The 27,897-nt window shown below is 43.7% G+C and overlaps 1 protein-coding gene across 2 annotated transcripts in view; it reads left to right on the forward strand.

The window, feature by feature from the left end:
- The first annotated feature begins 14,758 nt into the window (after positions 1-14,758).
- Positions 14,759-27,897, forward strand: part of MATN3 (matrilin 3) — a 21,367-nt gene continuing 8,228 nt past the window's right edge. The window contains exons 1-5 of one of the 2 annotated variants that reach the window (XM_011971416.1): positions 14,759-15,041; positions 21,211-21,777; positions 24,219-24,344; positions 25,427-25,552; positions 27,253-27,378. In XM_011971416.1, coding sequence (XP_011826806.1) covers positions 14,816-15,041; positions 21,211-21,777; positions 24,219-24,344; positions 25,427-25,552; positions 27,253-27,378 — 1,171 coding nt within the window. In that variant the 5' untranslated portion in view covers positions 14,759-14,815. The remainder of the gene's footprint in view (positions 15,042-21,210; positions 21,778-24,218; positions 24,345-25,426; positions 25,553-27,252; positions 27,379-27,897) is intronic. The other variant, XM_011971417.1, reaches the window with a different exon arrangement.

Here is a 27,897-nt window from a genome sequence, read left to right on the forward strand (position 1 = left end):
TTGTGTCTCTGCCAGGTTTTGGTATGAGAATGATGCTGGCCTCATAGGATGAGTTAGGGAGGAATTCTCGAGTTTTTGAAATAGTTTTTGTAGGATTGGTATCAGCTCTTTGTATGTCTGGTAGAATTTGGCTGTGAATCTGTTTGGGACTTTTTCCAGTTGGTAGGAGTATTATTATTATTACTGATTCAATTTCAGAACTCAGGCTGGACACAGTGGCTCACGCCTATAATCCCAGCACTGTGGGAGGCCAAGGCGGGTGGATTGCTTGAGGCCAGGAGTTCGAGACCGGCCTGGACAATATGGCCAAACCCTGTCTCTACTGAAAATACAAGGTCAATGTGAAAGAAAAAATATAAAAGGCAGCTAGAGAGAAGGGGCAGATCAGCTACATCAGGTTAACAGCAGACCTTTCAGCAGAAACCCTACAAGCCAGAAGAGATTGGGGACCTATATTCAGCATTCTAAAGAAAAATTCCAACCAAGAATTTCATATCCAGCCAAACTAAGCTTCATAATTAAAAAAGAAATAAAATCCTTTTCAGTACCTAGGATGCAACTCCACTATAGCCCATGTTATACTGTGTCCCTGTTAAGGAACAAGTTGGAGATGAGGACCTCTTACTCTCTTTTCCCATCTACGTTTGGCACAGTGACTCACAAAAAGCTGGGGGGAGGGGGGGAATTAAATGTTTTCTGAATGAAAGAATTTCCACCCCACAAATTTTATACTGCTAATAGATCATTTTCAATATAATTGGGAATATACCAGTACACACACTACACTTAAAAGTTCGGAAACCAAGAGATCTTTCATTGATAAATTGTACATTTTCTTCCCTCTGTTTGGTGACTTTTGCTGTTTTTCAGTCTGTGGCTAATTTGTTCACAGTTATCGTGGAATTAGCTTTGTTCTGAGCCTAATTGTTCCACTATCCCTTAATAGGCAAAGGATAGATGTGCTATTTTCAGAACTCCTGCTTTCAAAGAAGGAATGTATTATAAGTAAGCCCAAGAGTTGACTGAAAGAAAAAGCTGTACCTTTGCTTTTCTGAGGTTGCTTTTTCTGTAAATGTCATGACTTTGGGTATGAGAAAATAATTTAGAAACAAGATGAGTGTTGCCAAATAATGTGGAATTGCAGGCACACGAGAGAGAGGCAACACTGGGATGGTGGAATGAACACAGAGTTTGGCATCAGAAGGTTGAAATTCAATTCCTGTCTTCACCCAGTGATTACACTCTGACCCTGGCAAATTTAACTAGGATCTGAGCTTCAGTTTTTGCATCTATAAAATCAGAAATATGCAAATAACTGACCTATGTACTTGGAGTTGTTCTTAGGATCAAGTGAGGTAACAGACCTGGAAGGGTTGGCAGACCATAAATCACTGTGCAAATATTATGAAGGTGTATGAGAGCAAGGAAGGGCTGGAGAGGGAGAAGAAAAGTATTTGACCTGGAAACCAGAGAAAGAGTAACTTTGTTTCTTGTCTGTTAGAAAGGAGCTTTGTACAGTAGTCCCCCCTTATCTGGGGGGATATACTCTAAGAAACCCAGTGGGTGCCCGAAACCATGGATATGTAGTACAGAACCCTCTATATACTATGCTTTTTCCTATACATACATACCTATGATAAAGTTTAATTTATAAATTAGAGTAAGAGATGAAAAGCAATAACAAGAAAATAGAACAATTACAACAATTTAATAAAAGTTATGTGAATGTGATTTCCCTCTATCTCTTTCTCTCAAAACATCATACTGTACCCACCTTTCTTCTCGTGATCTGTTGATCTGACAAACCAAGATGATTACGAAGTGCGCAATAGGTGGGTAACACATGCAGCATGGATGCACTGGACAAAGGAGTGAGTCACGTCCAGAGCAGTACACAGCAGGACAATGTGAGAGTTTATCATGTTACTCAGAATGGCATGCAATTTAAAATTTATAAATTATTTTTTTAAAGCCTATGGATTACTTCTGGAATTTTCCATTTAGCATTTTTGGGCTTAGTCCCCCACAGATAACTGAAACTTTGGAAAGCAAAGCCACAGATAAGCGGGGACTAGTGTATCTGTCATCATTTGGTTAGGTTCCATCAGAGAACTTGATTTATATTCCTGGCCCTCCCACTAGTTATATGAATTCAGTAAGTAATTCAGATTGCAAATGAGATTGCAGATTCCTTCTTCTCTGACCTTCTGTGACTCTTCACTTTTGGTTAAACAATATCTTCTATTAATTATTTTTTAGAGACAGGGTCTTGCTCTATCACTCAGACTGAAGTGCAATGGCGCAATTATAGCTCACTGCAGCCTCAATTACCTGTCCTCAAGCAATCCTCCCTCCTTGGTCTCCAGAAGTGCTGAGATTGCAAGTGTGAGCCACCACATCCAGCCAGTTTATGATCTTTTAAAGATAAAAAGATAATTTATAAAACTACATAGGTACCCTTTTAGTTACCATTTTTGGTGTTCTTCATTCCTTTGTGTAGATCCATATTTTCATCTGGTATAATTTTTCTTCTGCCAGAAAGACTTTCTTTAACATTTTTTACAGTGTGATTCTGCTGTTGATAAGTTCTTTTGGGTTTTGTATATCTAAAAATATTTTTACCTACTTTGGGAGGCTGAGGTGGGCAGATCACGAGGTGAGGAGTTTGAGACCAGATTGACCAACTTGGTGAAACCCCATCTCTACTAAAAATACAAAAATTAGCTGGGCGTGGTGGTGCGTGCCTGTAACCCCAGCTACTCGGGAGGCTGAGGCAGGAGAATCACTTGAACCTGGGAGGTGGAGGTTGCAGTGACCCCAGGTCACTCCACTGCACTCCAGCCTGGGTAACGGAGCAAGGCTCTGTCTCAAAAAAACAAAAACAAACAAAAAAACAAACCTTTGTTTTTCAAAAGCTATCTTCCCTGGATATAGAATTCTTAGTGGACAGATTTTTTTCATTTGTTTTTGCTTTTTTCTTTCAGTACTTTAACAATGTTACTTCACGGTCTTCTTGAACACATTGTTTCTGAGAAATTTACTGTCCTCCTTGACTTTCTTTCTCTGTATGGAACCTTTTTTTTTGGGGAGGGGGGTAATGAAAATTTTCTCTTACAGCTCTGATTTTGAACAATTTGTTTATGATGTTCCTCGATGCTGGCTTTTTGTTTTTTCATGCTTCTTGTTTTAAGGTTCATTGAGATTGTTAAATCTGTACGTTTATAGATTTCATCATGTTTGGAAAAATTTCAGTCATTATCTCTTCAAATATTTCCTCTGTCCTCTCTTCTCCCTCCTTGAGGGATCCTGTCTGGCTGGAAAAGGGAAGATAAGCTTCCTACAGTGAGATTTGAGATAGGCCTTGAGAGTTGGATAGGACTTGCACTGGTAGAGATGTCAATCAAAGACTTGGCAACTTAATATGAAAGGATCAAGAGAGGAAGGAGGTCATCAAGATTTTTCATGCCTGTATGGTCGGAAGAATAGTGGAATAAATGGGGGATAAAGGAGTGAGCTTTTTTTTTTTTTTTTAAAGAAAAAGGAAGATGAGTTCATTCTTGGTTATGATTGAGCATGAGGTATTTTTGTGACCTTTGAATAGAGGAGTCCAAAAGCAGAGTTAAAATTGTAGTTTTATTGCTCGGGATTAGGATTGGGACAAGAGACAGATCTGGAAATTAGCAATATAGAGATGGTAGCTGAAATCACACTGGTAGGCAAGACTCCTAACATAGATGGTACACAAGGTATCAAAGAAGATCTAGTCATTTCATCCCTTCCATTTCTAGTAATTTCTTCTAGGGAAATAATAGTAATTCACAAAGATTCACAAAAAGAGATTCAGTGAAGCACAGCTTGCAATTAAAAACAAGTAGAAACTACATGTCCTACAATGGAAAATTGGTTAAGTAAGTGAAATATACAATGAAATATAGTACAGTCATTAAAAATGATGTATTTGAAGAATATAACAGAAAAGTGTTCACTGTATGTTAAGTACAGAAAGCAAGTTATAACCCTACAACATAGCATGGTCTCATTTTTAATAAAATGTATGAATATATAAGCAGAGACAAAAGAGATAATACCACATAGCTTACCTTTGGGTGCAGTCTATGGATGGTCTTTCCATTCTTTTGCTTATCTACATTTTCTCCATTCTATATAGTAAAGTATATGTTACTTTCATACTAAGAAAAAAAATCGATTTACCTTTTTAAAAACTGATTTAGAAAAAAGCCTGTGGATTTCCACACTGCATAGAGTGTGGAAAGAAGAAAAGGAAGTGGCAAATGAGAAACAGTGTAGAATCAGGACTACAGGACAACCTGGGACGAAGGGGCTAATACCGGAGCTCCTACCAACAACAGGGTGGTCTAAACTCTCAGAGGCCTCTGGGCTTGGTGATCTGAGCCATTATGCACTTAGGAGAGCACTTTCCTCAGGATAGTGCAGGGGAGGCAGGAAAAGCACTTTCCCCAAGATGGTACGGGGGAGGCAGGAAGAAATGGGTTAAGAAGTGGCAGCTATTGAGAAGTGTGGTGTGGAGAGGAGTAGGGAGGATAGTCACTCCCTGGCCCCAGATGTGTCATGACCACAAATTCAGATGCTCAACAAGTCCCGTTCATAACAAAGACATGGGGCCACTGTGCAGTTTCCTTGCTGCTGGCCATTTCCTTGCACCTGCTCTTACTGCAGATACAGGCCTGTTGCCAAGATCATTTGAACCAGATACTGCAAACTGCAGGACAAACTCCCTCAGCATAGCAGTTGCCTCCTGATATGGTTTGGCTGTGTCCCCACACAAATCTCACTTTGAATTGTAATAATCCTCACGTGTCAAGGGTGGGGCCAGGCAGAGATAATTGAATCATGGGGGCAGTTTCCCCCATACTGTTCTCATGGTAGTAAATAAGTCTCATGAGATGTGATGGTTTTATAAACGGGAGTTCCCCTGCACAAGTGCTCTTGCCTGCCACCACGTAACATGTGCCTTTGCTTCACCTTTGCCTCCCGCCATGATTATGCGGGCTCCTCAGCTATGTGAAACTATGAGTCCATTAAACCTCTTTCCTTTATAAATTACCCAGTCTCAGGTATGTGTTTATTAGCAGCATGAGAACAGACTAATACAGTAAATTGGTACTGGTAGAATACCAGTACTGGTATTGGTATTGGTAAATTGCTGCTGAATAGATACTCAAAAATGTGGAAGTGACTTTGGAACTGGGTAACAGGCAGAGGTTGGAACAGTTTGGAGGGCTCAGAAGAAGACAAAAAAATGTGGGAAAGTGTGGAACTTCCTAGAGACTTGTTGAATGGCTTTGACAAAATTGCTGATAGTGATATGGACAATAAAATCCAGGCTGAGGTGGTCTCAGATGGAGATGAGGAACTTATTGGGAACTGTAGCAAAAGTGACTCTTGCTATGCTTTAGCAAAGAGACTGGTGGCATTTTCCCCCTGTCCTAGAGATTTTTGGAATTTTTAACTTGAGAAAGATGATTCAGGGCATCTGATGGAAGAAATTTCTAAGCGGCAGAATGTTCAAGAGGTGACTTGGGTGCTGTTAAAAGTAGTTTGTTTTATGTATTCACAAAGATATGGTTTGGAATAGGAACTTATATTTAAAAGGGAAGCAGAGCATACAAGTTCCAAAAATTTGCAGCCTGATGATACAATACAAAAGAAAAACCCATTTCCTGAGGAGAAAATCAAACCACTGCAGAAATTTGCATAAGTGATGAGGAGCCAAATGTTAACCACCATGACAATGGGGAAAATATATCCAGGGCGTGTCAGAGGTCTTCATGGCAGCCCCTTCCACCACAGGCCCAGAGGCCTAGGAGGAAAAAATGTTTTTGTGGCCCCAGCCCAGGGCCTTGCTGCTTTGTGCAGTCTGGGTACTTGGTGCCCTGCATCCCACCTGTGGCTAAAAGGGGCCAACATAGAGCTCAGGCCATTGCTTCAGGTGGTGCAAGCCCCAAGCCTTGTTGGCTTTCATGTGGTGTTGAGCCTGCAGGTGCATAGAAATCAAGAATTGAGGTTTGAGAACCTCCACCTAGATTTCAGAGAATGTATGGAAATGCCTGGATGTCCAGATAAAAGTTTGCTGCAGGGGCAGGGCCCTCATGGAAAATTTCTACTAGGGCAGTGCAGAAGGGAAATGTGGGGTAGGAGCCCCTACACAGAGTCCCCACTGGGGCACTGCCTAGTGGAGCTGTGAGAAGAGGGCACTATCCTCCAGACCCCAGAATGGTAGATCCACTGACAGCTTGCGTTATGCACCCGGAAAAACTGCAGACACTCAGTGTCAGCCTGTGAGAGCAACCAAGAGGAGGCTGTACCCTGCAAAGCCATGGGGGTGGAGCTGCTCAAGACCATGGGAACCTACCTCTTGCATCAGTGTGACCTGGAATGTGAGACACAGAGTAAAAGGAGATCATTTTGGAGCTTTAAGATTTGACTACCCCTCCCCCAGATTTTGGACTTGCATGGGGCCTCTAGCCCTTTCATTTTGGTCAGTTTCTCCCATTTGGCACAGGTGTATTTACTCATTGTCTGTACCACCCTTGTATGTAGGAAGTAACTAAGTTGCTTTTGATCTTACAGGCTCATAGGCTGAAGGGACTTACCTTCTTTCAGATGAGACTTTGGACTGTGGACTTTTGAGTTAACGCTGAAATGAGTAAAAACTTTAGGGGACTGTTGGGAAGGCATGATTGGTTTTGAAATGTAAGTACATGAGATTTGGGAGGGGCCAGGGGTGGAATGATATGGTTTGGCTGTGTCCCCACCCAAATCTTATCTTGAATTGTAATAATCCCCATGTGTTGAGGTTGGGGTCAGTCAGAGACAATTGAGTCATGGGAGTGGTTTCCCCCATACTGTTCTTGTAGTGAATAAGTCTCATGAGATCTGATGGTTTTATAAATTGGAGCTCCCCTGCATAAGCTTTCTTGCCTGCTACCATGTAAGATGTGCCTTTGCTTCTCTTTTAGCTTCTGCCATGATTGTGAGGGCTCCCCAGCCATGTGGAACTGTGAGTCCATTGAACCTCTTTTCTTTATAAATTGCCCAGTCTCACTCAGGTATGTCTTTATTAGCAGCATGAGAACAGACTAATACACCTCCAGAAACTGGAAATTCGTGGATCCAGAACCCAACCATCTGATTCAGGACATATAGGGTGGGGGCCCAGGAATCTGTCTTTGATAAGGCCTCCCGGGTGATTCTGACAGTTCAGTTGCAGGACCACTGCATCAGGGCATGGGGACTACAGGCCTCCTTCCCCTTTGTTTCCTTTGCACCCAGGGTTGGACAGACTGAACCTCTGAGAGATACGAAAAGGCTTCAATTGGAGGTTTCTGTAAATAGCACAACTGCATGTTTTGTCATAAATCAGTAAGTCCAGGATGTGGAAAAAAAATATATCTTGGGATCCATGGCCTTGTGTGTGTCCTGGGAGATTTTAGAGCCAGGCTCTGCACAACCCGAAGTCAAGAAAGGGCGTGACTCCTGGGAGTGACAACTTGTTGGAAGCAGATTCCAACCATGCTTCCCATGTGGCCTGAACTGAGAGCTAGCACAGTTTCCCTACTGGCAGGACACCAGTCAACAAGAACAAAGAAATTGCTCCACCAAGGCTATCTACTTATGAAGCTGAAAAACTGTTTGAAAGTGGTTAGGATTCGATCAGCCAGCACAAGTAGCCTCTTGAGGAGAAGCCAACCTGGAATGAGAGACGAAGGGTTCTTGAATCTTCTAAGAGAAGGGCCCTCTGAGGGCACCCATCTATGCCCATCATAAGCAATGTCTAAATAAATTGTGCCAGATCCTGTTATAGTTTCCAAATATTTGCCGTTTCTCCAGCAAAAAGTTGATATTAATATTCCCCAACTGCTGCCGTCAGGCTTGGCCACGTGACTTGCTTCAGCCAATAACGTGAGTGAAATTGATTTGCCACATTCTTGCAGAATGCATGATTCCACCATCTTTTTTCCTTCCTTTGCCTCAAGAGCAGCACATTCCAGATTGGACCTGCTCCTGTGTCTGGGTGCCTGAATGAAGAAGCCATGGAGGAGAGCTGCAGCCAACCTATGCAGGACACATAACACAGCAAGCAATAAAGGTTCTTGGCTGGGCGCCAGTGGCTCACTCCTCACTTTGGGAGGCCGAGATGGGCAGTTCACGAGGTCAGGAGATTGAGACCATCCTGGCTAACACGTTGAAACCCCATCTCTACTAAAAATACCAAAAAAAATTAGCCAGGCGTGGTGGCGGGCTCCTGTAGTACCAGCTACTCAGGAGGCTGAGGCAGGAGAATGGCGTGAACCGGGCAGGCAGAGCTTGCAGTGAGCCAAGATGGCACCACTGCACTCCAGACTGGGCGACAGAGCTAGACTCTGTCTCAAAAAAAAAAAAAAAAAAAATTCGTTATAAGAACATGAGATGTGAGGCCATTGGTTACCATAGCATAACCTAGCCAAAGTTGACTAATAAATAGTTTTTTAGAATTGTAAAAATCATTATAGCAATATTACAGTGAATTTTTTTTTTTTTTAAAGCAACTCTTAATTTACTTTCTAGCCTTGGTTAAATAGTTTTAATTTCCACAGATGCTCAGATGCCAATGTGCTGAAACAGACATTACACTTGAGGCTGCATCTCCCCCGAACTCCTTCCCTAGAAGGAGCCTGGTGTTGGAGCAGGATCTCACTCCACTGCTGGAGAAGGCCAAGGAAGAGATGGTCTGTGGAGCCAATGCCCAGCACAGGGCAGTCTGTCGTCGGTCAGTGAAGCGAAACAGACCAAAGCCTTTCCTCGCCACCACTCGATTCCTGGAAAAAGCAGTGCCAGGCTGTTTCTCTTCCTACAAACAATCTATCATGCCTGTTGACTATTCTGCCAAGGAAAGGCTGAATATCAGCTCTGTTCTATGATCTCCCATTTCCTGAAGTCTCAGTCCTAACACAGGTTGTGAACCTGCATGTGGTAAGGTAGAATTTCTTGGAATTTAGTAGCAAACAATGCAAGCATTGCCTCTGCCCTCCTGGAGCCTACACTCTAGTGCAGTCTGATGGAATAAATGCATTTAATACATATTAAATAATTACAAAGTGAGTAAGGGCCACTGAAGCAACAAACTGGACACTTGTAATAGATTGAAAGGGCAGAAGCAGCAGAAAAAAAATCTATTTAATACAGGGGTTTTCAAACATTAGTGAATCATGAATTCTATTTAGATGTTTATAGCCAGATTTTTAAGAAAATGAAATAGAAATGAACGGAGTTGAATAAAATAGGAATCATTAGAGTGCATCACATATGTTGTCAATATTGCTTTATAAAACTCGTTTCTGTTGTATATATGTATTATGTATTTGTGCAGTATCTGGCTCATAATATAAAATGTAGTCGTTATAGTGAATTGTGGTAAAACATTTGAAAAACCTAATTTACAATATGGCTTCAGAGAATCTGGGGAAGACATTACAGTGAATTGGCTCACTTGATAACTGTATTTTTATTTACCAGTGAAACTTAATGCTCATGCTTGTACTTCTAAAATGAAACAATAAAAATTAAAACCAATCTTCTATTAAAGGAAGCAAAAGTGTTATGAGTTGCTCTTTTCAAATATTGATTCTACTATTTTGAATAGAAGTATGTCTTAAGTTGTAAATGTTAGTTAATAATAGTAGGTCATTAACAGCCCTCTTCAGAACTTACTGGCAATAATGAAATGTGCTTGCTATGTTTCAGAAATAGTGTTTTTTTTTTTTTCTTTTTTTAGAGCCAGCCAAACTTTGCCTTCAACCTCATCTCACTCGCAGGCTACTCTCATATAGCTAAGAATTTCGTATTAAAAATAGGCACAGGCCTTAAAACAGAAGAGTTTAGATTTAGTTTCCATGTTTTCTGCTTATTCACAGAAACACTGACTGACTGATAGATTGAGACAGGGTCTCACTGTGTCGTCCAGGCTGGAGTACAGTGCTACAATCATGGCTTACTGTAGCCTCAACCTCCTGAGCTGAAGCAGTCCTCCTACCTCAGTCTCCCGAGTAGTTGGGACCACAGGTGTGTGCCACCACATCCGGCTAATTTTTAAAAAATTTTTCATAAAGATGGAGTCTCACTATGTTGCCCAGGCTGGTCTTGAACTCCTGGGCTCAAGTGATCCTCCCACCTCCCAAAGTGCTGGGATTATAGGCATGAGCTACCACACCCAGTCTAGAAATATATATTTAATAGCATAAATATTAGTGTATAGTACCAATCCATAATTTTACTATCTTAATCCCTGTGGCAATTAAGAAACAAAGATGGCAATACAACTTGTAGGCTATTGAACATATTCATTTTTCATAACTTTTTTTCAGGTGGGTAAGTTGCAAAAAACATAGGTAAAGAGTTCTATACTTTCTGGAAAAGACTTCCACTTTGGGTCTGAGATAGTTTTGAAAATAAAACAAAACAAATTTTTTCTCCAAGTACATGGTCTGTCATTTATCAGATTTAAGAAGCCTTGGGACATCTTTTGATAACATTTTCTCCAATGCATCCATGGAATCGAAGGCCTTTTCAACTTGTTTGGGGGTAGATTTTTTTGGTCTAAAGTTGGAAACATATGTCTTCTTTCAATAGAACAGTGGATGTCTGCACGTGTATTTTTCAATGTTTACACCTACAAGTCTATGCACATGCAAGACATTGGCAACAGTGGTGTCATTGGCAAGCGTGGTTGGGATAGTTCCTTTTTACTGTATACTGTAATATATGCCACAGGTTAGCTGTCAACTCCCATTCCAATCCATGTTTTCCTTTGCCTTCTTCACTGTGGATCAAAGAAGCTAAAAACTTACCTTCCAAGACGCCCTTGTGGCCAGGCATGGCCATGAGATGTCAGCAGCAAACCTCTTTTGGTCCTTTGCCCTTTGGCCTTTGGCCTTCCCTCTTCCTTCATCCTGGAATGCCAACATGATACTTGGAGTTCCAGCAGCCTTGGGAACAAAATCCACACATTAAGGGCAGCAAAGTAGGAGAAAAGTGCTTCCTTAAGTAGCTTGCAAGTCTTATTCTACTGCTGAAATCTTAGTTGTGAGAAAAATAATTCTCCCAACATGTTGAATTTATTGCTTGTAAGAAGTGATGCAAAGTTGAAAGTAATCCTAACATTTGGTTGGTTTCTTTTTTCAAAGTTTAGACCGAGTACATGTATTACCTATTTTAAAATAATAAAATTCTAAAAGCAATGTAAAGTGTATATATAAATCTTTATTGCATTTCTTAAATTTTTGAATAGTTCAAAAAACCTTTGTTTGGCTTTTTAATGACCTAAGTCTTTAGGTTATCAAAAAATTATTCTAGTCTTTATCTTGACCAAGTAGTATAAGATAATATGCAGTGGTAGAGAGACATAGCTTTTGCAATATTCCCATGTAACCACCTGAAAGCAAAGTTACCATCTGGGCCAGCAGCCAGTTGAGTTGGTGACATGCAAGAAGACCCTGCAGCCACCTGAATTCCTCTGTTGGAAGAGCTACCTTTATTTTATTTTACAATCTTTGGACGTCAGATGTAAGACAACTGTCTTGGAGTGTGAACACTGGAGATACAAACTTATCAGACAATTTCTATGTCATTCAAGATGGCATGACTTTCATACACCAGCATCTGAAATTGTCTGAGTTATTGACAACGAATGTGTAGGGACATTCACCTAGGAGCTGAGATTTTTATTTTGAGCTCTTTAAAACAGTGCCCCCCAGTGGTATGCAATAGGAAAATATCACAAGATTAATATATCCTCATTGTTGGTGCAAACGGAACCCATTCCTGCTAGAATAAGCCGAAAAAGATGCTAAGCGTGGTGGCTCACATGTGTAATCCTAGCATTTTGGCAAGCTGTGGTGGGAGGATCGCTTGAGCCCAGGAGTTCAAAATCAGCCTGGGCAACATAATTATACCGTCTCTACAAAGAATAAAAAAAAATTAGTTGGGCGTGGTGGTGCACACCTGTGGTCCCAGCTACTTGGGAGGCTGAGGCAGGAGAATTGCTTGAACCTGGGAGGTTGAGGTTGCAGTGAGCTCTGATGGCACCACTGCACTCCAGCCTGGGTGACAGAATGAGACCCTATTTATAATAATAATAATAATAATAATAATAATAATAAAGAATAAACAGAAAAAGTATATATTAAGGGCATTATTTGCCCCACTACTAGCTCAAAGTGCAAATGGAAAAGCCAACCATTCCTCAGAAACATCACTCCCCAGTTGAAGTGGAATTCCAAATGTTATAACCAATATGTGTTGACTACGAATGTGAAAAGTGCCCCTGTGAAGTTGTGCAGTGTACACCTGCACCATCCATATGTAGCCCTGGATATAAGTGGGTCAAATAATTTCTGGAAAGGTTTAAGAATCAAACTTGGAAGCCACACAGTCATCAACCATTCCCAAAATTATATTGCAGGTTTGCTCTATGGGAGACCCAGAGTCACTGCTGCTTGGCATAGACACCACATATGATTGATGAAGTCTGGACCCCTTACGTACATCCCAGCTGCAAGAGACGCTGGGGAAGCAAGTTCTTGGAGTCAACTTGGGGAGGTGCTGACTCATGAAGTTGGAAATCCCTAAATTTAGGAAGGTATTTGTGATGGTGAATTTTAATGTGTCATCTTGACGGGGCTAATGGATGCCCAGGTAGCTATTAAGGAGTATTTCTGGGTGTGTCTGGGAGGATGTTTCTGGAAGAGATTAGCATTTGAATCAGTAGACTGAGCAAAGAAGATCACTTTCATCAATGTGAGTGGAGTGGGCATCATCCAATCTGTTGAGGGCCTGAATAGAGCAAAAAGACAGTGGAAGGTAAATGTGTTCTCTGCTCGAGCTGGGCCAACCACCTTCTCCTGTCCTTGGACATCAGCATTCCTGGTTCTTGGGTCTCTGGACTCAGACTGGGCCTTATGTCATTGGCTCTCTTGCTTTTGGGCCTTCAGGCTTGGACTGGACCACTGGCTTTCCTGGGCCCCCAGCTTGCAGACAGCAGATTGTGGACTTCTCAGCCTTCATAATTGCATGAGCCAATCCCTCATAATCTCAATTACTCCCCCCACCCTCTCTCTATATGTATGTATATATAAAATTTATTGGTTTCGTTTCTCTCAAGAACCCTGACTAGTGAAGGGTTCAAAGGCTTTGGGGATCATCCTAAAAGCAGGACAAATGACAAATGTCCACCGGAGCTTGCAAATACCGTGTTTATCAATCCCTCCTCTTCTTGGCATAGTTTCTTTCAGACTTCTTAGTGTCCTTTTCCCATTGTTACAAACTTCTCGTTTCTTCTAAGGTCCTTCTAAATTGGTGAGTTTTCACTGGGAGTTGAGCAACATTTTCTCTCAGGCAGTGACTATCACTGCCCAATGTCATTGATACATTATACAACTAACTCCCCATCCCCACTTCCCCTCAGCTCCTGGTAACCATTCTTTCTGTCTCTATGAATTTGGCTACTCTAGATTCCCCATATAAATGGAATCATACAGTATTTGTCTTTTTGTGACTAGCTTATTTCACTTAACATAATACCCTCAAGGTTCATCCATGCTGTAGCATGTGCCAAAATGTCCTTCCTTCTAAGGCTGAATAGTATTCCATTGTCCGTAGATACTGCATTTTGCTTTTCCATTCATACAAAGAGAGACACTGGGTTGCTTCCGCCTCTTGGCTATTGTGTATAATGCTACTACTAACGTGGGATACAAATATGAGAAGTGAGGGTTAGGATCCTGCGAGGAGGATCGCTTGGAGAGGGGAAATAGTGAAATAGGACGACCAGATAGGTTCTGTTGGAACTCGCGCTCATTGTTTTAAGACTCGGCTCAAATGTCACCTGGTTTTAGAAGTCTTCCGGTCTCCGCAGGCAGTCAGTGTCTGTTTCCTAAATCCACCACGTTCCCGTAGACAGATACCGCATTTATGCAAATCTCCTTCTCATAGACAGTGAGTTCCATGGGGGTCCTCTGGCAGCCTCCAGCCCTGTACCATGATAACTCTTCCGGAGAGGAAATGGGGTCTCGGGAGAGCCTTTGAAGCCTGTGTTGGTACAGGCTGTCCTTCCAGCTAACGGGGCTCTCTGGGGAATGTATGTTTGACTTTCTATTCCCGGGAATATAAGTTCAAATGTTTGTGGATATTTGAAGCTCGGATGAAAGCGTTCTTATTCATGCCCCTAGAATCTGTGAGGCCTTTTCTTTCTTTTTTTTTTAAACCAAGAGCCCACAGCAAAACTTGGGTTACTTGGCTGAGAAAAAGAATGTAGAGTGAGGAGCCGGGTTTCATCTTCAGCCCCAGGCGGGCGACCCAGTGGCGGAAGGGAAGGCAGAGCCCAGGGGTCCCCATCCAGGACCTGGGGCGCAGGCCCCGCTGGGGTGGGAGGGAGAGTGGAGGGCCGGGCAGGCTGCAGCCGCGGATGGCTGCCCCCACTGCCCTGGTGTTACTCAGAGGAGGGAGGTTGTGACAGCAGCCGAGCCCACCCAGCTGCAGCCAGCTCGGGGCTCAGGGCAGGGGCGGGAGGTGACCACCGCGCCGCTGGCCGCCTCGCTCGGACATTCCGTTTCTGCCGCTGGAATGCGCGGACAAGGCTCCTTGTTGGCCTTGGGCTGGGTTCCCCGGGCCTGCCTGGCGCTCTAGGCCCCGGGGCGGGGCTGGACGGGGCGGAGCCCGAGGCCGCGGGACCTTTAAATCTGCGCCTCGCGTGGGCTCCCGGCCCCCGACGGACACCGCCAGGCCCGCGGAGCCCACCATGCCGCGCCCGGCCCCCGCGCGCCGCCTCCCGGGACTCCTCCTGCTGCTCTGGCCGCTGCTGCTGCTGCTGCCCCTCGCCGCCCCCGACCCCGTGGCCCGCCCGGGCTTTCGGAGGCTGGGGACCCGAGGTCCTGAGGGCAGCCCTGGACGCCGCCCCTCTTCTGTGGCTCCCGACGGCGCGCCCGCTTCCGGGGCCAGCGAGCCCGGCCGCGCCAGCGGTGCAGGTACAGGCGGGCAGCGGGAGGGACGTGTGAGCATCGAAGGAGGAGAAGAAGCCCGGGGCATCCACCAAGCGCGCTACATCCCGGCCTCAGGCCGACCGTGGTGCGGGAGAGAGAGGCCCCTCCCGGATGAATCCTGTAGGGGAAACTGAGGTCCAGAGAAGGGGAGGGAGATGCCCCGTATCACTCATGTGTCCAGGCTAGAATGTGGGTCTCCTGAAGCTCTCACTCCGGCAACCTCCCCTGTGATTTGGCCAGGAGCACAGGGCAGCTGGGGAGCGCAGGGGCTGCTGCCCAGCTCCGTCCCAATCCTGACCTCTCCATTCAGTGAGCAAACCCTTCCCGAGACTGCTGTTAGTTCTCATGGAATCCCTCTATCTCCATCCAATCTCAGGGCGTGATCCTTCCTCCCCTCCCACAGCCCTCAGGCTGCCTCAGACTGGAAGGTAAAGGATGGGGGTGTGAGACCAGGAGGAGACCCGAGGAGCCCCTGGATACCCCAGGACCAAGACGTTCTGGGTCTTTGGCGAACAATTCTATTTCTCTTTTTGGTCAGCAATTGATTCTTGAAGCAGAGCAAAGCTCATAGTGCAGCGAAGCGGGCAGGTCGTTTGACACAGCCCCTGACAGCACATGAAGGGAAACTGAGGCGTATCAAGGTGAAGGGACTCTGTGAATCAGTGTCAGAGCCCACAATAAAGTTCAGGGCTCCGAAATCCCAAGCAGGGTCTCTTTCTACCGCCCTAGCCTACCAACCTCTTAATATGGTTTACATAAGATTGTATCTTCATTTCCAAAAAGCCCAGCTTCAGTCTTGCTAAAGAGAGTCTGTGCCAGGCCATTTCTGGGTATGCAGTCTCATCTGGCCAGCCACGCTGCATGCCTCAGGCTGATTTGAATTGTCTATCCCCTACTGCATCTTTCTGGATAAGCTGAGAAGGAGCTCAAGGGACTTCTTCCTGACTCAAATACTCAGTCCCCGTATTTGAAGTGGCAGATTTGAAATGGCAAAAGCATTGCTGCTGAGGCAGGAGGTGCTGGGGTCCACAGGGTTAGATTCAGCTGGTGGCTGGTTGCTCCAGGCCGGGAATTGAGGGAAAGTCTTTCTTCTGGAAGTTAACCTTACTCTAGTCCTGACCCGCCTCCCTCTGGGATGGGACTGGAAGAGGAAGGAGAGATTCAGCATCAGGTGGCCATGACCCCCTGAGCTGCACTAGTCTTTTATTACCTGGAATTCGAAACTGATCATGAATGATAATCCCTTAATATATGCCAGATTCCGGCCTGGCGTCGTGGCTCACGCCTGTAATCCAAGCACTTTGGGAGGCCGAGGCAGGCAGATCACGAGGTCAGGAGATCGAGACCATCCTGGCTAACACAGTGAAACCCCATCTCTACTAAAAATACAAAAAATTAGCCGGGCGTCGTGGCCGGTGCCTGTAGCCCCAGCTACTCAGGAGGCTGAGGCGGGAGAATGGTGTGAACCCGGGAGGTGGAGCTTGCAGTGAGCTGAGATCTCACCACTGCACTCCATCCTGGGCGACAGAGCGAGACTCCGTCTCAAAAAAAAAATTTAAAAAAAGCCAGATTCCACTCTGTTCCAAATTCTCTCCTTTTAGCAACCAGAAATTGCTAAGCTTTGCTATGGAAGCAGGACTATAAGGACTCGGTGGTATTGTGAGTATGGGAACATTTTAGGAGATTCAGATTCTTTCTTTGTTCTTGGGAATCAAATTGCTGCTATTTAGTAAATGGGAGTGAGATTCAAAAACAACTAATGACTGATGCCGAGTGAGTACCAATCAGGAAGGAACCAGATGTTCACAGAATTTTCTGCCACCCTGGTCAAGCCTCCCTCAGGTATTAGTTTTCTATGGCCGCTGTAACAAATTACCATGAATTTAGTGGCTTAAAACAACACACATTTATTATCTGAGAGTTCTGTGGGTCAGAAGTCTGACACTGGTCTCACTGGGCTAAGATTAAGGTGTTGGCAGGGCTGCATTCCTTTCAGAAGTCTCTAGGGGAGACGCCATTTCCCTTCCCTTTCCAGCACATGAAGGCTGCTGAGTTCCTTAGCTTATGGCTTTTTTCTTCCATCATCAGAGCCAGCTAAAGCAGGTTGAGGCCTTCTCACATTGAGTTACTCACATTTCTTTCCTCTGCCTCCCTCTTCTACTTTATAATTACATTGACTCACTGAATAATCCAGGATAACCTCTCATGTAGAGGTCTTTAACTTAATCACACCTGCAAAGTCTCTGCCCTTTGCCATGTAAAAGCAACACGTTTCTGGAATTAGGATGTGGATGTCTTTAGGGGGGCATTATTCTGCATACCACACCCCGAATAGAGGATTCGGTGTGAATAACCAAGTGGAGAAGGAAGGAATCATGCACATGTAGTTATAAGAACATAGCCGTGATATTTATAAGGACACCATTTGGGTGTTGGTGAAAGCACTGTCAATTACGGAGTTCATATCTTCTTGTTGCCCCCATCCTTTCTTTTTCTAATTATGCAAAAATACTTTGACCCATCTCCAGGAAAGATTTTCAACATAATTCTTCATCCTAGCTCTAGATCTATGGGACTTTCCAGGAATGAAGTAAAATTCTGGAGCTTTTTTTTTTTTTTTTTTTAATATTTGAAGAGATTTATTCTGAGACAAACATGAGTGACCATGGCCCGTGACACAGCCCTCAAAAGTCCTGAGAACATGTGCCCAAGGTGGCCAGGGTGCAGCTTGTTTTTATACAATTTAAGGAGGCATGAGACATCAATCAAATACATTTAAGAAATACATTGGTTTGGTCCTAAAAGGTGGGACAACTCAAAGCCTGTGGTGGGTGGGGGGGCGGGGCTTCCAGGCTATAGGTAAATTTAAACATTTTCTGGTTGACAATTGGTTGAGTTTGTCTAAAGACCTGGGACCCATAAAAAGGAAATGTTCAGGTTAAGATAAAAGACTGTAGAGACCAAGGTTCTTTTGAAGTCTGATAGTGGCTAACCTTAGAGACAATAGATGACAAATATTTCCTATTCAGATCTTTATTATTATTATTATTTTACTTTAAGTTCTGGGATACATGTGCAGAATGTACATGTTTGTTACATAGTTATATATGTGCCCTGGTGGTTTGCTACACCTATCAACCCATCATCTAGGTTTTAAGCCCCACATAGATTAGGTATTTGTCCTAATGTTCTCCCTCCCCTTGTCCCCCACCCCTGACTGGCCCTGGTGTGTGATGTTCCCCTCCCTATGTCCATGTGTTCTCATTGTTCAACTCCCACTTATGAGTGAGAACATGTGGTATCTGTGACAGTCTGCTGAGAATGATGGCTTCCAGCTTCTATGTCCCTGCAAAGGACATGAACTCATTCTTTTTTATGGCTGCTGGAGTTTTTTTTTTTTTTAAAGAAAGAATTTTAATTCCTTTTTTTTTTTTTTTTTTTTTGCTTTTAGAGACAGGGTCTCATTCTATCATCCAGGCTGGAGTGCAGTGGTGCGATCGTGGCTCACTGCAGTCTTGACTCTCTAGCTTTAAGTGATCCTCCCGCCTCAGCCCCCTGAGAAGCTGGGACTACAGGTGCCTGCCACCATGCCTGGCTAATTTTTAAATTTTTTGTAGAGATGAGATCTCCCTATGTTGCCCAGACTGGTCTAGAACTCCTGAGCTCAAGTGATCCTTCTCCCTCGGCCTCTCAAAATGCTGGGATTACAGGCGCGAGCCCCTGCGCCTGGGTTTAATTCCTTTTGACTTAACTAAATACATGACGTACAGCATATTTCAGGGCTGTGGCTCAAAGTCAACAAGCAGGATGTTTACTGAATACATGAGAGAATGTTGACTTTTGTGGAGGAAAATGTTGCCTCAGAGAGAGGTAACTGGGATTCAGTAGCAAGTGCCCAGGGGCTTGGAGTCTAGAAACCTGGAGTCCAATTCATGCTCTACCACTTTCTAGATCTCACAACTCCTTGAACCTCAGGTTTCTCACCTGTAAAATGGGTATAAAAACCACCTCTGCACCTCCAGTTTTACAGGGTTGATGTGTTGGTACCTTGTGATTCCTAAAGTGTTACTGAAAAGAACATTTTATTTTTGTTAATTAAATACCTCCAAGCAGCAGGCTAAAAATAAGAAGACAATTTTCTGCTTTTAAAAGAAAACTAGACAGAGACATAATGTCGGCTGTTCCAGGTAAGGTTTTTTTTTTTTTTTTTTTTTTTTTCTATAAAGTGCTTAGTCTAGGCATTAATTTTGAATCTACCTTTTTTTTCCTACTCACTAAGTAAATTACCTTCTTAGAGTAGCATCAACTTCTGTCTCCTTATTAGGAAAGGAAAGAGCCTTGAATGACACTTCATGCCCCAGGACCTCATTTCCATTGAGGGCTGCATGCGTGTAACGCCTGTATGCATGTGCATGCGTGTTGGATGAGAAGGGGGAATGGCTTGAAAAAGAAGTTTAGGGCTGGGCACTGTGGCTCACACCTGTAATCCCAGCACTTTGGGAGGCCGAGGTGGGAGAATCACCTGAGGTAAGGAGTTCGAGCCAAGCCTGGCCAACATGGTGAAACCCCATCTCTACTAAAAATACAAAAACTAGCTGGGTGTGGTGGTACGCACTTGTAGTCCTAGCTACGCAGGAGGCTGAGGCAGGAGAATTGCTTGAACCCGGGAGGCAGAGATTGCAGTGAGCCGAGACTGCACCACCGCACTCCAGTCTGGGTGATGGAGCAAGACTCCACCTCAAAAAAAAAAAAAAAAGAAAAGAGAAAAAGAAGTTTAGTCATTGGCTTTTTTCTTGTCTTGTCCTGACTTGTGGATTTGATTTTTGTATTGAGGAGAGAGGGTGTGCAAACGGGTTGGGGGAAACAGGAAAGACTGGGAAAGAATAGGTGAACACTAAAATGTACTGATGTACTGTGATACTATAGTATGTCAGGTACTTTTGTGTAGAAAGGAGATAAGTTCCTTGAAAGTGGGGAATCTGGCTTATTTGCTTTTGTAGCTCCAGGGCTTCATACATGTAGGCCCTCAAAAAATGTTTCTGGTGAATGAATACGTGAAAGAGAGATGACCAAGAGGGTTTGATGGGGCAGTAGGGTAGATGCCAGATCACAATCCCTGCTTCTTACGAGACATGCTTACGAAGATGGAAGTGCACTAAATAGATACAAGATTAAGTTGGCATCCTTCTTTCTACCTTTTTTTTTTTTTTCTTTTTGAGATGAAGTCTTGCTCTTGTCACCCAGGCTGGAGTGCAATGGCGTGATCTCAGCTCACTGCAACCTCCACCTCCCAGGTTCAAGCTATTCTCCTGCCTCAGTCTCTCGAGTAGCTGGGATTACAGGCGCATGCCACCATGCCCTGCTAATTTTTGTAGTTTTAGTAGAGACGGGGTTTCAGCATGTTGGCCAGGCTGGTCTTGAACTCCTGACCTCAGCTGATCCACCCACCCTCCCAAAGTGCTGGGATTACAGACGTGAGCCACCGCACCCGGGTCCCTCTTTCTACTTTTAATTAGGAAAGGAAAGAGGCTTGAGTGACAATTTTCAGAGCTTCAGTGAGCCCCCAAATTCACTAATCAGGAATGATGGCCAGATGGAGGGGGGATTCAGGGATACTCTGGAGCAGTTTTCACCCCCTTGGAAGTGGAGTAAAAGAGGGGGGGCCACCAGAAGAGCCCCTGAGTGCCTTGCCTCAGACTTCCATTGCCTGAGGCCTGGGCACAGTGGTTGGCAGTGAGGCTGTCCCTGAGGGCCCAAGGCCTTTTACATGGTTCAGGGACACATTGTCCAATTGCTCCAGATAGCCAAGGTGCTTAAGAAACATCTAGAACCCTTTAATTCTCAGGAATCATGAGGGTCCTTGGGAGCAAAACTTAAGCAGAGGGATGAGGTTGTAAGTGAAATTTCAGGGTTCAGCCAGCCTGCAGGTGAAGTATTTGGGGAAACTTCACACCTCTAGGTGAATTCTCACTATGGAATTCTGAAGTCCTTGGTGCTTTCAACACCCCAATGGTCTTGGGGAAGGTCGCAGGCAGTGGTGATGTTGGGGTCAGGAGATGCTGCCTTGCCTGGCCTCCTGGAATCCCACAGTTCTCTGGAAGTGAGGATTATCGCATTTCTAACTGTGGTCTGATCATTGCTTGGTCTTTTGCAGGTGTTTGTAAGAGCAGGCCCTTGGACCTGGTGTTTCTCATTGATAGTTCTCGTAGTGTACGGCCCCTGGAATTCACCAAAGTGAAAACTTTTGTCTCCCGGATAATTGACACTCTGGACATTGGGCCGGCTGACACGCGGGTGGCAGTGGTGAACTATGCTAGCACTGTGAAGATCGAGTTCCAACTCCAAGCCTACACAGATAAGCAGTCCCTGAAGCAGGCTGTGGGTCGAATCACACCCTTGTCAACAGGCACCATGTCAGGGCTGGCCATCCAGACAGCAATGGATGAAGTCTTCACAGCGGAGGCAGGGGCTCGAGGGCCCTCTTCTAACATCCCTAAGGTGGCCATTATTGTGACAGATGGTAGGCCCCAGGACCAGGTGAACGAGGTGGCGGCTCGGGCCCGAGCATCTGGTATTGAGCTCTACGCTGTGGGCGTGGACCGGGCAGACATGCAGTCCCTCAAGATGATGGCCAGTGAGCCCCTAGAAGAGCATGTTTTCTACGTGGAGACTTATGGGGTCATCGAGAAACTTTCCTCTAGATTCCAGGAAACCTTCTGTGGTAAGTTGGTCAGTCTTTGCTTCCAACTAGAAAGGATGTTATGTTCAGACATTATGTACCCAGAGAAAAAGAATATTATTCTTTTTTTTTTTTTGTGGAAATTTAATGAAAAACTTAAATATATCGTGTGTGTGTGTGTGTGTGTGTGCGCGCGTGTGCACACGTGTGTGACCAACCTAAACACACTCTATTGGTTTAGGAATATAGAGCTGCATTATATGGAATTTGGTTTGCTCATAAAATCTTCATGTTTGCGTTAGAACTGTGAAGGTCTGCAAATATCCAGGATAAATGACCCTGCTGTTCCCTGTCAGGGTCAGGAAAAACAAAACTCAAGATGCCTCTCCTGTCCCCTCTGCCCCACCACTACGTTTTTTCCCCCGATACATATTGTTTTAGTTTTACCATCTCTAGATCTAACAGAACTCTCTTTGTTCTCCTGCAGAAGACAGGGAGCAGCGTCTGTCCTTGGGGGTGTCAGCAGGCCTCTATTCCAATGTCACCGTCAGCCCGAGCGTGCATTGAGTGAATGCTCTGGTTTTCAGACTGGGCTCTTTATCTGATTACTCTTTGTTGAAGAACAGGATTCAGGGACCAGGCAGATTAGGGTTTCAGCTCACTTGAAAGAAAGCAAGGTGATCTTAAAAAATCATTCCGTTACTCTGCTACTCCTTCTATCCTTTAGGATGGAATTTGAATAAGAACATGGAATTTTTAGCATGAACTGACCAAATCTAGGACTACAGATCCATTCAATACTGGAATTTATTTTTAGTCACTGATCAGAATTATGATCTGTGGGACTCATGCTTTATTTTTTTATTATCTAGAGATAATCTTTTGATGCCTCTATATGAATATCCAAGCAGTTGTGGACAAATTTCTAGTTCAGGTGAATTTTTAAACACAGATACCTTTTTGCAATATAATTTATTCCATACTTATTTATTCAGCATGTATTTATTGATCTCTGATATACAAAGATAAAGGTAATCCCTCCTTACCATTAAGTAACATTTTGGGGATGGAGATGAGACAAACAAATGAACCAATAATTAATTACAATTGTAAATTTCAAGGAGACTTTTAATCTAAGTTGATGTGAGACGCAGCCATCAATGGTTTGTCAGGAAAAGGGAGATGAAGTCTTGCTCTGGGGCAACGTTTGGCCTCATTGCAGTCAGACTCGGCTGGGATCCCCTTGTCTTTCCTGTCCCAGGACACTGGGCTTTCACAAGCCATCACTGGCTTTGGTGGCATCTACTTGGCATTCATTCATTTCCAAAAAGAAAGTGGCTTTCTTTCTCCCAGGAAATCACTCGTCCACTCCATGCTTGTGGGTGAGAGCTTTTCCATCAACATGTTGGTCTGTGGCAAAGCTGGGTTTCAAAGCTAGCACCTGGGGTTGGGCTTCGAAGGCTATAAAGTAACAAGTGGTGAGTGGCAATCTTTTCCTTCTGGTACACAAGACCTGCTTGTTCTGGGGGAAAAAATGTCCTCTCTATGGAAAAAAGACTGAGTGGCAGCTTGTTGTAGTCAACGGGTTGGAAAGATCATTCCATGAAGAGGCCCTTCTTGGAAAAATATTAGCCTTGTCCTGTTGCCAAGGGCAGTGGAGGCTGGGTTACCTGCCACAGGAGGGCCCGCCTCCTCCAACAGTCCTCCTTGGTTTCTCAGAAATGACTAAATTCATTGATTCATCTTTCAAAAGCACTAGGAAAAAAATATCCAGTGAGATATAAATGGCTCCAGGAGCAACAAGATGGAGATGTAGTTTAGCTAATGTAATCTCATTTATTTTGTTCTTTTCTTTTAACCTGTTTGTATTAGCATATGAGTTCACTATGAATTTAGCATATGGATGACTTCACCCACCTTACATATTCAGAAGACAGTTACCCAGACTGTCCTCTACCATTTGTATGTTCAAAGATGTACCACTGCCCACCTGTGAGTTTATTCTAGGCTTAGACCCATACTTGTGTGAGAATTCTGTTTAGACATAGACTATAGAACCTTGGAAGTCAGATTCCGGCTGCAATGGGACAAGTAGCTTGCATCACTTCAGGCTGTGCTTTATTGTTCTCCCATTTCTTGTGGTGGGGAAGCACAAATCATTTTTCTTCATGGGGAGGTGGAGAAGCCAAATAAAACATCCAATCGCCTGGCCTATGTGTTTGGCTTCAGCTCCAAACTCCAAATTCCCTTTCTCCCTTGAGAAAGTCTATATAGCAAGATGTGTGCTTTTAAATTAGTAACATTTCTAGTTTAAGAGGAGCATTTCTAATAAGCCAGAGGCAGAAAACAAATAACCCTTTTTTTAGTGAAGTAAAGATAGACTCAGAAAGGAGCACGGAGAGCAATGTCTACTGACATGGAAGAAGGTATCTCAGATGTTTCCTAAGTGTCAGTGCTGACTGTTGTAAACTTCCTCTGCACAGCGTTGGACCCCTGTGTGCTTGGAACACACCAGTGCCAGCACGTCTGCATCAGTGATGGGGAAGGCAAGCACCACTGTGAGTGTAGCCAAGGATACACCTTGAATGCCGACAAGAAAACGTGTTCAGGTGAGACCTGTGTAGGGGGTCGTGACTGAATCAAATGCTTGGAAACCTATGCTCCAGGTTTTGGACTGGCCTTGTGCTGTGACTCTTTGACCCCTTTTTACCTAACTGCCTTTTGGCTGGTTTACTGTTGTTCATCAGCAGTTTTCCCTGAAAAGGAGCTTAGGGAGAAAAGTGAAATGATACATAAATCAGCTTATTTCCATACTTTTTAAGTTTTAAATAAAACCGTAGGGGAAAAGGCTACTAAGAAAGAGGTCCGGGCTGAGTGCGGTAGCTCAGGCCTATAATTCCCGCATTTTGGGAGGGTGGAGCTGGTAGGATAGTTTGAGGCTAATTCGAGATTAGCCTGGGCAACATAGTGAGACCCCCATCTCTACAAAAAATAATAATAATAAAAATAAGCCAGGTGTGGTGGTGCACGCCTGTAGTCCTAGTTACTTGGGAGGCTGAGGGGGGAGGATTGTTTGAGACCAGGAGACCGAGGCTGCAGTGAGCTATGATAAAGCCTCTGCTGCACTGCCGCAGAGGGAGACCGTGTCTCACAGAAAACAAAAAACAAAAAACACACACAAAAAAAGGAAAAGAAAAGGGTCCAAGATTCTTAGTCGTTTTGAGGGTTTGAAATTTGTCCTGGATTTTATTTAATTACATACAAGCTACCCTCTTCCTCTCTATAGTCATAGATGCTCATGGAATCTAGAAGTAGCAAAAAAGTTAGAGGGGTCCTCACTGGTCTGGTACATAGATACGTACATGAAGTCAATGAAGAATGGGAATTAGATTTTTTTTTTTTGTTTTTAATCCTAGAAAAAAGTTTTTGGGAGGAAGAAAGCTGAGAGATAACTTAATTTGATAGATAAGGAAATTGAGATGTACGTAAGGGAGAAAACGTACCCATGCCACAGGATCTCTTAGTGAAAGAGCCAAGACCAGAGGGTTGGCTCCCAACTCCCAGCTGCCCCCCCTTGTTTCATTAGTGGGGGGGGGGTGTGTGTGTGTGTGTGTAAGTGGCGTGGCCCATAATTATTTATTTCTGCCATGCTCTGCATGCATTTACATTTGTCCCAATCATCTTTTGATAGCTCTTGATAAGTGTGCTCTTAACATCCACGGATGTGAGCACATCTGTGTGAACGACAGAAGTGGCTCTTATCATTGTGAGTGCTATGAAGGTTATACCTTGAATGAAGACAGGAAAACTTGTTCAGGTAAGTGAGGGAGGAGTCTTTACGACTGCTACTTAGCTGTCTGCCTACCTACCCAGTGATGAAAGGGCAGGTCACATTGACTGGGAAGTTGGTGTGTTTTCCTCTCTTGCTACCATAAGCTTTTCCCATTTTTAAGTTTTATCCAGAACGTCAGAAATGGCAACATGTATGTATCTCGGCCCAAATATATAAATGTGTTGCTCATTTCCTTCTCTGCATCCAGCCCAAACAATCTTTCCCAAATGCTACAGACAATTCAGTAGGTTGAAATCACATAACAACCCACAAGGTACTTGTTGCCTACAAAGGGAAATACAGTAACTTTACAGTGGAGAAATTGGCAGACATCACCTTAACCAAGTGATCAAAGTTAACATCATCAGTGATGACACACAGTGACATCATGGATGACCTGACATGCTGGGCTCAATACTGTGGACACAACAGCACACCTGTAGTATTCTTGCTAAAAATTCAGGTCTCTTCGTGAGGAAAGATTAGGCAAACCCAACCTGAGAGACATTCTCAGTTCACAAAATAGTTTGCCAGTACTTCTCAGAAGCATGAAGGTCATAAAAGACAAAGAAAGACTTAGGAAGTGTCCCAGATTAGAGAGGATGAAGGAGATGTGAAACTGAATGCAATGTGGAATCCTGGATTGGATCCTGGACCAGAAAAAGAACATTAATGGCAACGTTTGAATAAAGTCTGTAGATTAGTAAATCATATTGTATCAATGTTAATTTCTGGCTTGATAATCATACTATGGTTATGTAAATTACTGTTTGGGGAAACAAGGTGAAGTACAGGAATTTTTTGCACTGTTTTTACAACTTTTTTTTCTTTTTGAGATGGAGTCACCCAGGCTGGAGTGCAGTGGCGCGATCTCGGCTTACTGCAAGCTCCACCTCCCGGGTTCATGCCATTCTCCTGCCTCAGCCTCCTGAGTAGCTGGGACTACAGGCGCCTGCCACCAGGCCTGGCTAATTTTTTTTTTTTGTATTTTTAGTAGAGATGGGGTTTCACTTTGTTAGCCAGGATGGTCTCCATCTCCTGACCTCGTGATCCGCCCTTCTCGGCCTCCCAAAGTGTTGGGATTACAGGCGTGAGCCACTGTGCCCGGCTGCAACTTTTTCATAAATCTGAAATTATCTCAGATGAAAAGTTTAAAAGTAAAAAATAGTTTAAAAATATATCAGTACAGAGGAAAGTGCATTGAATGAAAATTTGCGTCTTGAGTTTTTATGCTGCTCTGAATCAACTGGTCTCCCTTGTGCTCCTTTCCCTCATTTAAAAAAACAGGAGAGGGTTGAACTACAATTTCTTCAAACTCTAATTCTGTGTTTTTCTGAATCTAGCGTAATCAGCCACACAACTGTTGGTGTCCTGCTGAGTTGGGATAAGTACAGTAAGGCTAAAAGGAGTGCTTTAGAAAGTATTTATGAGATACTTAGGTTATAAAAACTCAATACTGATGATTTTGAAAAGCAATTGTGGAAGGTCAGAGACTAATTATTGTATGTGCAGGATTTCACTTAACTCAGTTAACTTCTAGTTAGAAAAAAACAGTGCCAATGGCTTTGAATAGTTTCCAGTAAGTTTTCCTCATATGTTTCCAGCTACAAATAAGGTTTCTATCCATGGGTAATAAAATATTCTTCCACCTTTTATTTCTTGTCTCCTGAATTTTTGTTTCACAGCTCAAGATAAATGTGCTTTGGGTACCCATGGGTGTCAGCACATTTGTGTGAATGACAGAACAGGGTCCTATCATTGTGAATGCTATGATGGCTACACTCTGAATGCAGATAAAAAAACATGTTCAGGTAAGATCCATTCAAAAAAATTCTTTCATTCTTGGGTCTTTTACAGTGAAACCAACTTGCAACTAACCAGCAAAGAGGTTTTTAAAGGTAACTTAAGGAATCAAGGTTCAGACATTCAACCACACTTTTAGATGAAGGCACACATTGCTCAGAGGGTGGTGAGCTCACTGGAGCAAACACAGATTACTTCAGAAAATTACTGGGAAATAGGTAGGGAGTGGGGGATATGAGAAAAGCTAATTAAATGTAGGGTCCTTATCCAGGAAAATATTATAGCTCTGTACACTGAAGACTTTTAAGCAAAGAGAAAACTTTAGTGGAAATCAGCTGGACAGTAACTATTTGGTGTGATAGGATGAACTGATCTTTTTCCAGTTAAAACTTGGCCTGGAACTTTTCTGTAGTGTTAATCTTAAAGCTGGATGATTTTAGTAAAGAAGACTTTGTGAATGCATGAATTAGACCCACACAGATCTTCCAGTAAGTTTGAGGCCGGTCACTCCCTGGCAGTTTCTAGAC

Source organism: Mandrillus leucophaeus, unplaced genomic scaffold (genome assembly GCF_000951045.1).
Source record: "Mandrillus leucophaeus isolate KB7577 unplaced genomic scaffold, Mleu.le_1.0 Scaffold122, whole genome shotgun sequence".
NCBI lineage: Eukaryota > Metazoa > Chordata > Mammalia > Primates > Cercopithecidae > Mandrillus > Mandrillus leucophaeus.